Source organism: Pieris rapae, chromosome 13 (genome assembly GCF_905147795.1).
Source record: "Pieris rapae chromosome 13, ilPieRapa1.1, whole genome shotgun sequence".
In the NCBI taxonomy this organism is placed as follows: domain Eukaryota; kingdom Metazoa; phylum Arthropoda; class Insecta; order Lepidoptera; family Pieridae; genus Pieris; species Pieris rapae.
The window spans coordinates 7481810-7494974 of NC_059521.1; the positions used below are offsets into that span (position 1 = coordinate 7481810).

General features: G+C 32.5%; 1 protein-coding gene across 1 annotated transcript; it reads left to right on the top strand.

Moving 5' to 3' along the window:
• The first annotated feature begins 4702 nt into the window (after positions 1-4702).
• Positions 4703-13153, top strand: LOC111004256 (nicalin). The gene is made up of 10 exons (XM_022275197.2): positions 4703-5007; positions 5578-5765; positions 6410-6596; positions 7085-7215; positions 7733-7945; positions 8383-8604; positions 9335-9502; positions 9783-9870; positions 10610-10739; positions 11105-13153. Exons 1-10 carry the CDS (start codon positions 4833-4835, stop codon positions 11244-11246), a joined length of 1644 nt encoding a protein of 547 aa, XP_022130889.2. The 5' UTR covers positions 4703-4832; the 3' UTR covers positions 11247-13153.
• Positions 13154-13165: the final 12 nt, after the last annotated feature.

Sequence of the window (13165 nt, forward strand, 5' to 3'; positions counted from 1 at the left end):
GACGTTTTTTAGACGTTGAGTGTGCATCTTGGGTTTTTTGTACATATATCAATGTCCAAGGCCTTATAATCCAAATTCCAACTTTAAGACTCTAACATACGCCGATGACTTTGAGGATTTGACCTCTACTACAAACAATAATTTACTAACGCCATCTAGTCTAACAAAATAGTGAATAGTCTAACAAAACTACGTGAATACGAAACCAATTATTAGCTAAATATAAAAATTTATAAATAAATATTGGTCTAGAAAAAATGGTGGCTGCCAATTATTTAACTAGTACATACATGATTTTTTTACATGTTTAATTCGTTCTGAGGTTAAAACTTGTCATACATGACATACCGTCATTGAGCTCGTTGTAATCAGCTCAGCGAGACGATACTTGAAATGTGACTAAAGAACCTGATGATGGACTCCGAAGGTGGGTACTGGGTCTCGAGGATGGTAAGCAGCAGACATACCGTCATTGAGCTCGTTGTAATCAGCTCAGCGAAACGATACTAGAAATGTGACTATATGAACCTGATGATGGACTCCGAAGGTGGGTACTAGGTCTCGAGGATGGTAAGCAGCAGACATACCGTCATTGAGCTCGTTGTAATCAGCTCAGCGAGACGATACAAGAAATGTGACTATATGAACCTGATGATGGACTCCGAAGGTGGGTACTAGGTCTCGAGGATGGTTAGCAGTAGACATACCGTCATTGAGCTCGTTGTAATCAGCTCAGCGAGACGATACGAGAAATGTGACTATATGAACCTGATAATGGACTCCGAAGGTGGGTACTGGATCTCGAGGATGGTTAGCAGTAGACATACCGTCATTGAGCTCGTTGTAATCAGCTCAGCGAGACGATACTAGAAATGTGACTATATGAAGCTGATGATAGACTCCGAAGGTGGGTACTGGGTCTCGAGGATGGTTAGCAGTAGACATACCGTCATTGAGCTCGTTGTAATCAGCTCAGCGAGACGATACGAGAAATGTGACTATATGAACCTGATAATGGACTCCGAAGGTGGGTACTGGATCTCGAGGATGGTTAGCAGTAGACATACCGTCATTGAGCTCGTTGTAATCAGCTCAGCGAGACGATACTAGAAATGTGACTATATGAAGCTGATGATAGACTCCGAAGGTGGGTACTGGGTCTCGAGGATGGTTAGCAGTAGACATACCGTCATTGAGCTCGTTGTAATCAGCTCAGCGAGACGATACGAGAAATGTGACTATATGAACCTGATAATGGACTCCGAAGGTGGGTACTGGATCTCGAGGATGGTTAGCAGTAGACATACCGTCATTGAGCTCGTTGTAATCAGCTCAGCGAGACGATACTAGAAATGTGACTATATGAACCTGATAATGGACTCCGAAGGTGGGTAATGGGTCTCGAGGATGGTTAGCAGTAGACATACCGTCATTGAGCTCGTTGTAATCAGCTCAGCGAGACGATACGAGAAATGTGACTATATGAACCTGATAATGGACTCCGAAGGTGGGTACTGGATCTCGAGGATGGTAAGCAGTAGACATACCATCATTGAGCTCGTTGTAATCAGCTCAGCGAGACGATACTAGAAATGTGACTATATGAACTTATTAATATTTAATATTAAATAAATATTAGGTAATATTTACTATAATACCACTATATTTCTTTGATTTTATTGAAAAAATAATCAATTTCAACGATTCGTCTTCCAGTTGAAATTTTAAATATTTTTCTTGGTTCTAAAACCTACGAGTGCAGCATGTTATATCTAAGCCCGAAAATGAAATCAGAGTCAATCAGACCCAGTACCCACCTTCGGAGTCCACCATCAGGTTCATATAACACATTTCTAGTATCGTCTCGCTGAGCTGATTACAACGAGCTCAATGACGGCATGTCTACTGCTTACCATCCTCGAGATCCGGTCCCCACCTTCGGAGACCATTATCAGGTTCATATAGTCAAATTTCTTGTATCGTCTCGCTGAGCTGATTACAACGAGCTCAATGACGGTATGTGTACTGTTTACCATCCTCGAGATCCGGTCCCCACCTTCGGAGACCATTATCAGGTTCATATAGTAAAATTTCTTGTATCGTCTCGCTGAGCTGATTACAACGAGCTCAATGACGGTATGTCTACTGTTTACCATCCTCGAGACTCAGTATCCACCTTCGGAGTCCATCATCAGGTTCATATAGTCACATTTCTAGTATCGTTTCGCTAAGCTGATTACAACGAGCTCAATGACGGTATGTCTACTGCTTACCATCCTCGAGATCCAGTACCCACCTTCGGAGTTCATCATCAGGTTCATATAGTCACATTTCTAGTATCGTCTTGCTGAGCTGATTACAACGAGCTCAATGACGGTATGTCTACTGTTTACCATCCTCGAGACTCAGTATCCACCTTCGGAGTCCATCATCAGGTTCATATAGTCACATTTCTAGTATCGTCTCGCTGAGCTGATTACAACGAGCTCAATGACGGTATGTCTACTGTTTACCATCCTCGAGACTCAGTATCCACCTTCGGAGTCCATCATCAGGTTCATATAGTCACATTTCTAGTATCGTTTCGCTAAGCTGATTACAACGAGCTCAATGATGGTATGTCTAATGCTTATCATCCTCGAGACTCTGTACCCACCTTCGGAGTCCATCATCAGGTTCATATAGTCACATTTCTAGTATCGTCTCGCTGAGCTGATTACAACGAGCTCAATGACGGTATGTTTACTGCTTGCCATCCTCGAGACCCAGTACCCACCTTCGGAGTCCATCATCAGGTTCATTTAGTCACATTTCAAGTATCGTCTCGCTGAGCTGATTACAACGAGCTCAATGACGGTATGTCTACTGCTTACCATCCTCGAGATCCAGTACCCACTTTCAGATTCCATCAGGTATCAGGTTCAGCAACTTATTTTACTTGGTTGTACAAGTTGCACTTGAAACTTGACAACTCTAAATTTGAGTTTTGTTTGGGTAGGTACTTCTATACATATACTTATAACATACAATTATTTCCGAAGTTCATGTCCTCGCCTCACTTGATATTTCTTTTTATATTTTGGCATTTCTAAAAAAGTCCGCGGGTAAAAACTAAAATACGCAAATATTTAATTATAATTGGCTTCGACACACAATCGTAGTCCTCCCGTCGCAAAGCGTTGAGGTGGACTGAAGACAAGCCGCATGCAGGGCTCGCGGGTGTGAAATTGCGGAGGGAAGCCCATTGCGCTTGAGTTTATTTACCTTTTATTACTTTCCATGCCCAGGAAACGAATTAATACAAATTTTTTTTTATCAAAATAATAATATATGCTATATCTAATAATACGTGTACGATTAAAATAAATCGCATAAACCGTTTTGAAGCGAATTTGTAATTTATGTCTAATCTACGGTTCGATGGTAAATTTTTTTTTGGGAAATTGGTATTGCTTTTATCTTTTTTGATTTTATCAATCGATACAGTAGGCTTCAACGCACAATATATATTTTTTTCAAATGCATATGAGCGACAGTTCTTCCAACAATTTAATTTAAACTAGGGCTAGTTGACCGATTTGAGCACTGTTCAAGCCTTAAGTAGAACTTGCCAAGAGACTTTAATAAGGCGCCAAGGAAACGTCAAAATGGAAATTTTACAATCTTCCACAGGTCATGTAGAGATCTTTGCAATGTATGGTACATAGATTATGACTACTGTTATGCAGCATTTACCACAGGGTATAGACGCCATTGTGTATTCTTGTGATTTCAAATTTCGTGAAATAGCAATTACAATTTTACATAAAGTAATTCTTAATTCACGTATTACGTTCATTCGAACGTTCGTACGTACATAACGTACATTCGACGACAAGTATATAGTGCTTAAAAAACCAGCGCCACAACAGAAAAATAAAACGGAGGCTCGGTCTTAGTTGCTGGTTTAAATCTCTCAATTCAAAAGGAATGATCAATATGGATATGGATATCTATTGATGTTCGATTGGGTGGTGCTCGGTATAAACTTGTTCTTTGCTGTGATCTTACCGTTACTCCTTAACTTTCTGTATTTGAGACAATTCTATGGCTTTAAACTGCTATCGTGCGTAATATACTTTTCGATACCAAATTAAATAAAATACAGAATTACAAAAATCATCATTAACAGTTAAGCATTTATTTTATTTTAAATAAATTATTAATGCTTATTCTTAACTTTAATGACTAGATATTATTTAAAGTTTGTCATTGATTATATTTTTTGATAAAAATTAAAAAACCTTACTAAACATGATATATTTTACCATAATTTAATTTGAATTCAAATAAGGCAAAATAAAAAAGTTTTGGTGTCGATATCGACGAAATTTCTATAAGAGTATCGGCAAAAAGGAGTATCTATGCATTCCTACACAATATCAACCTACTTATTTTTTTTAAACAGGGACGTGTAAAATATGATACTTAAATTTGTAGTTTCTTAGAGTCCTGAGACAAAAATACTTCACGATAGGCGTTATCTATTAATGACAAGTAAACTACAGGATTGACATAAACCCAAATTTGGCCATTTGAATATTTTTTATTTTTTCTGAAAAACAAACCGTATCCTAAACCTAGCTCTAAAAAGACTTTATCTATGTCAAAAAACAGAATAATAATTTTATATATTCTAGGTAGGCAGAGACTAAAGAGTAGAGACAAAAGTGTCATTGACCGAGTTAAAATATCACGACTTACGAATAAGGTTTCGTGTAATTGGATTGTTGTATTAAAAACTGATTTTATGAATTAATTTCATTAATAAGAAACCAGCACCAGTCTTCAAAATGTGGCTCGATCAAGCAGATGGATTTGATGAAATATTTAAGGGATATTTGCCTTATTATTTACTAGTAATGTTTCCAATTTTGATTATAATGTCTCCGGTCAATCCCGTTGCAGCTTCTCATGAATTTTCCGTGTATAGAATGCAACAATACGATCTTCACACAGTGCCCCATGGTAAGAAAATGTATTTAAATGTAATTGTAGTATTTTAAATATACACTTATATTGAAGGTTATGTCATATAATAAATATATTTTATTATATATGTATGTCATATAATAAATATATTTTATTATATATGTATGTCATATAATAAAAAAATTGCTCAATTAGATGCCTTTTCTGCCCAATAATTTAATTTAGAAATTCTAGAAAAATATATAACTTGTATTAGGACATGTCTTTGCAAACCTTATCTTTACAATTTACTCAAATAATTTAGGACAGTTTGCACTAGATAACATTATCAGATGCTTTATTAAGATGAAGAAATCTAAAGAACTTTATAGTTGAAGGCATAGTACTCAGTAAAGTAAACTTATATTGTATAGATCTAAGATATTGTCAATTGATTCTGTATAAATTGTGTTACAGTTTATGTCAGTATTTAAAAGTATATCATTTATTTAAATAATTTACAATTAAATCATAAATTTATCATTATATAGATGTAATATTATATGAGTTTGTTAACTTTTTAAACATTTACTGGCTTTAGTGTAAATAAAAATACAATTATTCTAGGATGTCGCAGTGCAAGCTTCAACCTGGAAGGCAGATCCCTTACTTCATGGAGTACTTCTCGTCATTGTGTGGTAGCAAGAATCCAAGACATCACAATTGAGCAGTTTATTGACATCAGAAGCAAAGCTGGTGCTCTCTTGCTTGTGCTTCCTAAAAATGATACTGTTTTGACTGATGATGAGAAAGAGGTTTGGATTTATTGTAGATAGGATTTTACAGAAAATTTAGGGTTAAGACATATTTAACTATACATCTCTTTACCATGAACGTCTACTATTGGCCTACAATATTATATTGTGCTTGTCATATTCCTAAATTATTAGTTAGATCAGATTCACAGTTGAATGAATTTAGAGCTAAATATGATTCTCATATTAATAAAGTAGTATTTTCTGCTAAGTCTCAACTATAAATCTCACAATTTTAATTTCTAAAGATAGCTGTTTTATATCCCAATAAATCTTGAATTATAAAAAGGCCCACTATTTTATAATGACTTTGTGTCATAATCCACCACAGTGAACAATAGTAAACTTTTTGTTAAAGATTATACTGAAGATAATTTAATATATACGGAGTATCAAGAACTTACCCAATTATACAAAAATAATGAAAATATATGTACCGGCATATAAAATAATACGAATTTAAGATTCAAAGTTCTGACTTCGCTGTAACTATAATTTTTCTATGTCATAATATAACTCAGTGTTAATTCCTGACTTAAATTTTATGAGAAAACTTTTTAATATTCGTTACTAATAAACATGGAATAACAGATATCAAAAGTACATCTGCAAATTTGATTATATTGTTAAACTATTATTTTCAGCACATTTATCTACTAGAAGCAGTTATGGCTCAACAAGAGATTAACTTGCCAGTCTACTTTGCTGAGTGGACTTCAGACTTTGAGTATATCATCAAAGACCTACAACATAGCTTTATAACTGATGAAAAATCTGGAACTGCACTTGAAGCAATGTTTAATACCGTATCATCTAATGGATATCAGATAGGTAAATTAAATGAACTTGTTAATTAAAGGACTTTTGTGAAATATAAATCTGAAATAATACATTAAAAAAAGATATTATTTTGACAAAAAGTATGTTTATTAATAAGGCCATTTATCTAGTCCTTACGCAGTCATACTTTTGCATCAGTTTTAAACTATTTATTTGACGCCATAAAAGTATAACACACAGCTCTATAAATCAATTAATATCAGTTATTATATGTAATATGTTTAGTCTTTTATTATATTTAAGCTAAGGTTTGGGTAAGGATTATCTTTGTCACCTGCGGCAGTAATCTTACACTCATTATTGGTATTTATTTTCTTTACGGTTAGCAATTCGAATATCAAAGTATGTTGATACCACTGAGTTTCTCTCATGATACTGATTGTTACTTCATTTATTTATTTCAGACTTAATATGTAATGTGACTTTTCAGACACCAGATTCCTTTAAAATTTATTCAAAATATTATAATATCCTTTTAGTTGTGTCAACATCAGCTGTGCAGAAATTAGACTCAAAACCAACATCACTGCATGGAAAGTTAGTTGGTCGAGCTCCCTCTTCCCAAACTATAGTGATTGCTGCTCATTATGATGCATCAAGTGTTGTTCCAGTGAGTAATTACTATAGAATATACATGCCTTTCTTGAAACAAAGTAATTAAGATCATAATTATAATGGCGTTCTGCTGTGGTACCTACCCAGTAACGCTATAATATTATTTGGATAAAATATGGAATATATTTGCAGAAAACGAAAAATAGTATTGATCAAGTTAAACAGTTATTGTAATGAATGCTAGTTCAGTACAGGAAGATAGGATAAGAACATATTTACAATCTCATTTGCAAATAATATTATTGTATCATGCAAATTAAAGTATTTCATTCCTAAGCAACTTTAAATGTTGAATATTTTCAATATCCAACAACTTATTTGTGTCTCAATAAAATGAATGTTTGTAAATGTTGCAAAATATACATTACAGTTATTAACAATCAAAGGCAATATTTTTCTATAGAATATAATGCACCAACTGTCATATTGAGAAATGACATTTGACAGAACGCACTGCACCTCAATTTTTTTTTCTATTCTAGTTTTTGATTGTAAAAAAACGCATGTTTCAGGAGTTATCCTTCGGCGCTGATTCCAACGCATCGGGTGTCGTCGCACTACTGGAATTAGCACGCGTTTTTTCACGACTATACGGCAGTGCAGCAGTGCGCGGTGGTCCCTCTATTCTCTTTGTGTTGGTGTCAACTGGACATTCTCTGAATTATTTTACGACTAAGAAATGGCTTGAAGAGCACTTGGATACAGCTGATTCGTCATTATTGCAGGTAATTTCATTTTCAAATGTTTTTTTCATTAATAATATAACTAAAATAGCTAGCATTGTGAGCTTTAGAATTCTTTTCAATTATTCTGAAACAAGAACTTCGATTTATGCTTTCAGTAGTACTTTATATGAAACCTAAAGTGCAATTCCGAATCTTTTTGGATTTCTTAACTACGCATCTGAAATTTTAATAAAATAATCTTTTTTATTTCGTATAGTTAAGTATATAATAATAATATTATGATGATATATGATCTGCTTGAAATACTCTTAGTAATAAAAAAAATTACCAATCACCAACTCTACCTACTCCCTCTTACTCCTACAACGTGTAATCTACAAGTCCCAAGTCTTAAAACGACTAAACCGATTTTGATGAAATTTTGGATTTGAGATTTTAATATATAGTTAAAAAATATTTTTTTAAATGTTTTTCAGGATGTTTCATTTGTAATGTGCCTGGACTCAATATCTTCCGGTCCACTTACAATGCACGTGTCTAAACCGCCTAAACCCGGCACCGCGGCCCATTCGATCAAGTCTCGTCTCTCAGCGCCCTTCGTTCACAAGAAGATCAACCTGGCTGACGAATTACTCGCTTGGCATCACGAACGATTCAGTATTAGACGGATGACCGCGTTTACATTAAGTTCTTTGCAGGTATGTTATATCTTTATATATTTATGACTATATAAAGCCATCAAAATTACTTGTAAATAAACCAATCCTCGCCACAGTTAAGTTTAAGTTGACTCAGTCCGTTAATTTGTTCAGTCCCTGTCTTTAGTTTTTACGTAATTATCTAACCTAACATCTTATAGTAACCATATCAATACATCATTATCATCATCATATACATTACACATCACATAATATATTTTATACTAAATTGTTTATTTTAATCCCCAAGGCAATATAATTAATTATATTTATGTAGTTGGTGTATCTAGAAAAAATATTTGAATTTTTGTTTGATTTTTACACAACACTATTTGTATTCGAAATTTAAAGTTTCTATGTCTGTAAGAAGTGTTTCGATGATCGGTCAGTGAGTGACTTGGAGACTGTAATTTTTTTTTATTTATTTACATAGAAATTACAAAATTATATGGTAATAGTATACTATTACTATACTATCTGCTAATAATACTGGCTGTGGCTGACCAGACACTCATGGTTCATATATACGTGGAATAATATAGAACAATATATGTATGTATTTTGTATATTAAAATGCAAAACTTAAACTTTTGAAATTGTTTTTTTTAATATGATGTCTTATTTTTTTTGTTTGTTTCCAAATAAATGTATGTATTTTTCTACAGAAATATCTGGAAGACTAAAATTCAATCGAAATTTTTTTTAGTACACATATTCATATTTTTTCCAGAGTCACAAGGAGGCACGCAAGTCATCCCTTCTAGACTCATACCAAGAAACATCTATGGACACATTAGTAGAAAATATACGGATTACGGCGCGTGCGCTCGCCTCTCACGTGTATGACGTCACGAATGAAACTAGTGGGGAGGACTCGGCCATGTTTGATGAGGCTTTGGTACGTACAACAATAATATAAAAATAAATTAATATGCACAGAAATGTATGAGGCCCAGACCTAATAAGGTTGTGGAGCCACTTATTTAATATTCAAAAAATATATTAAATATTGGCATCAATGATTTTCGTTAGTCATTTCATTCATCATGATAAATGATAGATGATATAAAAAAAAAATTATCAAAAGGTTCCATTTCCGGCCAAACAATATTTTTCGAATTGGCCTCTCTTTTTTATTTTCAGTTTCTCTAAACCAACACTTTTTGATATATTTTCAGAACGTAGATGAAGCTTCAGTGCGCAGTTGGTACAAATACTTATCGTCACAGGCGCGGGCGCCTCATATACTTACTGCTAGTACTGGAGGTCAGTAAATCTGAAAATGATTGCCATTATTTGAGATACAATCTAAAGAGTCCTTTTTATAAAATTAGTATTCGATAATGACTAGATAATTCATGATATAATGTTTGTAATAAAAAAATAGATTTTTTTAAATTATAGGTGCTTCGAAAGGAAAATACCGCTTGTACAATACAGTAAATTCTGCATTTAATTTTTTTAATAGTTTTAAATGAATGATGATTGAAACTTAAACGAATATCATAATTTTTCCGAGTCAAAAGTTGTATTTATAGCAAATCTCGGAATGAAAACCGTTCAAATATTTGAATTTCGAACGTCGATTCTATCATGGCACAAATTAGAGACAGTATACGTGTATTAACGTAATAGAAAAAATGACGATGGATTTTTTAAAGGATAAATTAATTTTTAAATTATAATTTTTCTCTAAAATTAAAGTTTTTAATTTGTGAGATAAATTTTATTTTTTTATTTAATTTCTTCAAAACTATGTTAGAAAATATCCCTTGTACGTATTGCGTAACGTGGATAAGTGTCTAACCAAAACTCTTATATTCATAGAAAAACAACAACCCTTAGTCGTAATGACCAATCAGGAGTCAGTGGCATTTATTGCCCGACGAATCAGTTAATACAACACAGCGCCATTTTGTTATCTAAGTACTAATATTTTTTAATGACATTAGTTTTCCAATTAATTTTTTTTTTACATATTATATAAATAACTTATATGTTACAGGTGTGAACGCTGCATTGGAGAGAGCAATGTCTCGTTACATGGAGGTCACCAGTTCGATTCACGTTGTAGACAAAAGGGAACCCGAGTATACATTGTACGGACCAACGAAAGCTGTATTATATGTTTATAGGTGAGTTTGTATAACAATATTTTTTTATTATTAATATTATATGAATGTAATAAAATGTAATGTAATAAAGAAGTTTGTATGTACATATGAAACTACTGAATAGATTTCTTTTGTTTTTTTACCAATATAATTTTTATTCCATTAATCTTTGATCCCATAAAGGACGGCAACTCACTCGTGAGCCCTTTGACATTGAACCTCCGTAGTCGGCAGAATCACTTAACATTAGATGAGCCTTTTACAAATGTCTATGGTTTGATTACTGAAAGAATCATACAAACGCTTTTTTAGCCTCAAATAACTATGTTTAATACCTATTACTTTTTATTTATAGATTGCTTTGAATAAGTTATTTTCTTTTTCAGTGTAAAACCAGCAGTGTTCGATCTCATTCTCACTTTGGCGATAATCGCCTATCTATCTCTAGTCTACTTTGCTATACAAATATTCCCGCGTTTCTATACGGAATACGCAAAAATTGTTACTGGTAAGGAGAAAGTGTACTAAGTCTTTAGGCCTCTTTAGTTCAGTAGTGCCAACGCAAGCGTGCTTCAAATAAAACGACCTATGTGATTAAAAAATTCGACAGCTCAAATTCTTAAAAATCATGTTTTATTACTCTGTTTAAACTAAAAAACTCTTGTCTTTTAATGGCGTAAAAACTATTTTAGAGATAAAAGACTATTGAAGTATTAGACACTCAAATATTTGGTTCATTTAACATGTGATCATACACTTTGAAAAATGTATATAAAACATAAATTTATAAGTTTAATTATAAATAGAAGCAATACGCTCGAACAATTGAACTAAGAGATGGCCGAATTGTATTTTTTTAACACCATAGACAAATAATAGAGATATTTATCTGCCACCAATGATAATGGTGGCAAACAAGTTTTGTCCTGCTCATACAAATACTATGTATTGTCTCAGTTTTGCAAATTTCTAGGATTCTCTATTGTTCGTCTTTGGTCTACTATCAATGCTATCAACAATGATATGTGATTCAACCAAAAACTTTTTTAAAACGAGTTCGATATTAATATATATTGGAAAACATGAACTAAGCATATTAAAAGACATTGACTTGAAAGCCTATTTTTAAAGAGCAATTTAATTTATTCTATAACCTATCACCGTGTTACAGCCTCTTAAACGGAATAAAAATTATTATGAAAAATATTTTCATACTTTTTATTTTATTTGTTGGTTATTGCTGTCTTAAAACTGTCCAAATTTCTCAACACAATTTAGTTTTTTGTGCGTAACCATTTTTCTATCAAATATATCTTAATCTTAATATCTCTCAGACGATATGAATCAAATAATATTGATTTCATATTTGGATCGGGAAATTAATAAAATAAGTTACATATTTATAGACAAGATATTATAATTATAAAATTTACAGTTATCCACATTAAATTGATTGAATTTCAATAGTTTTTAAAACCGCTTTGCAAATAGATGAATTATATATTTTACTAGTTTTTAAGTAAAACTAATTTGGTCGCAATGTGTTTTATTTGCCGTCCTAATGTTCCTTGGATATCAGTGAGAATGGATTATAATAAATATTACCTATATATAAAAATATCTGGGCCGTTTTAAAATTGGAATGTCTTTTTGCGTATATAAATTATGAATAAAATTGTATTATAATTATAAACCTCAAACAGCTTAAATTCTATATCACCTCAATGCAGTTCATACTAGATTTATATATTTCTTATAGGAAATCTAATTTTATTATGTTTTGTTCTAGTACAATCGTTTTACTTTTTTTTACTGCCTACTCTCAAGCTGTCTATTGTTTATATTCTGTTTGTACTCGTGACATAACTATTTGAGGTTTATAGTTTATGGATACGAACTAAATAATTAGTTCTATATTTAAAAATCTATTGGTGGTTTTTTTTATTAAAAAAAGGAGAACAATTTTACGTCCGGGTTCTTTATAATGTAACTTTCAGTTATAGAATCTATGGAAAAGAACAATCATATGCGCTTGTGTATAGAAAACTTATAGCAATAATGAAATGTATATAAATAAGCGGACGTATAACAAAAATTGTATTTTTTTGTTTTGAATTGGTAATGGAGTTAATATTTTTAGAATAAGTTAACATATTCATACCAAGTGAAGGCTAGTCGCCACTTACCAGTTGTATGCTTATAAAGTACATTATTTACCGTTATGTAAGTTATTGCTCAGTTTTATAATACTTGAATACATTGTTATGTTAAGTCCATTATTATTTGTACGTTGGCATTTAAACTTGGAGTATTGTAAAATTTCAATTAAAATTCGTGCTACCAGCATTTATTGGTTTTGGATGATGTGAATTGAACAAAATGTCATGTGTAAACGGTGTAGTGATTAGGAATAAATAAACATCGTTTTTAATAAATATTGTTTTATT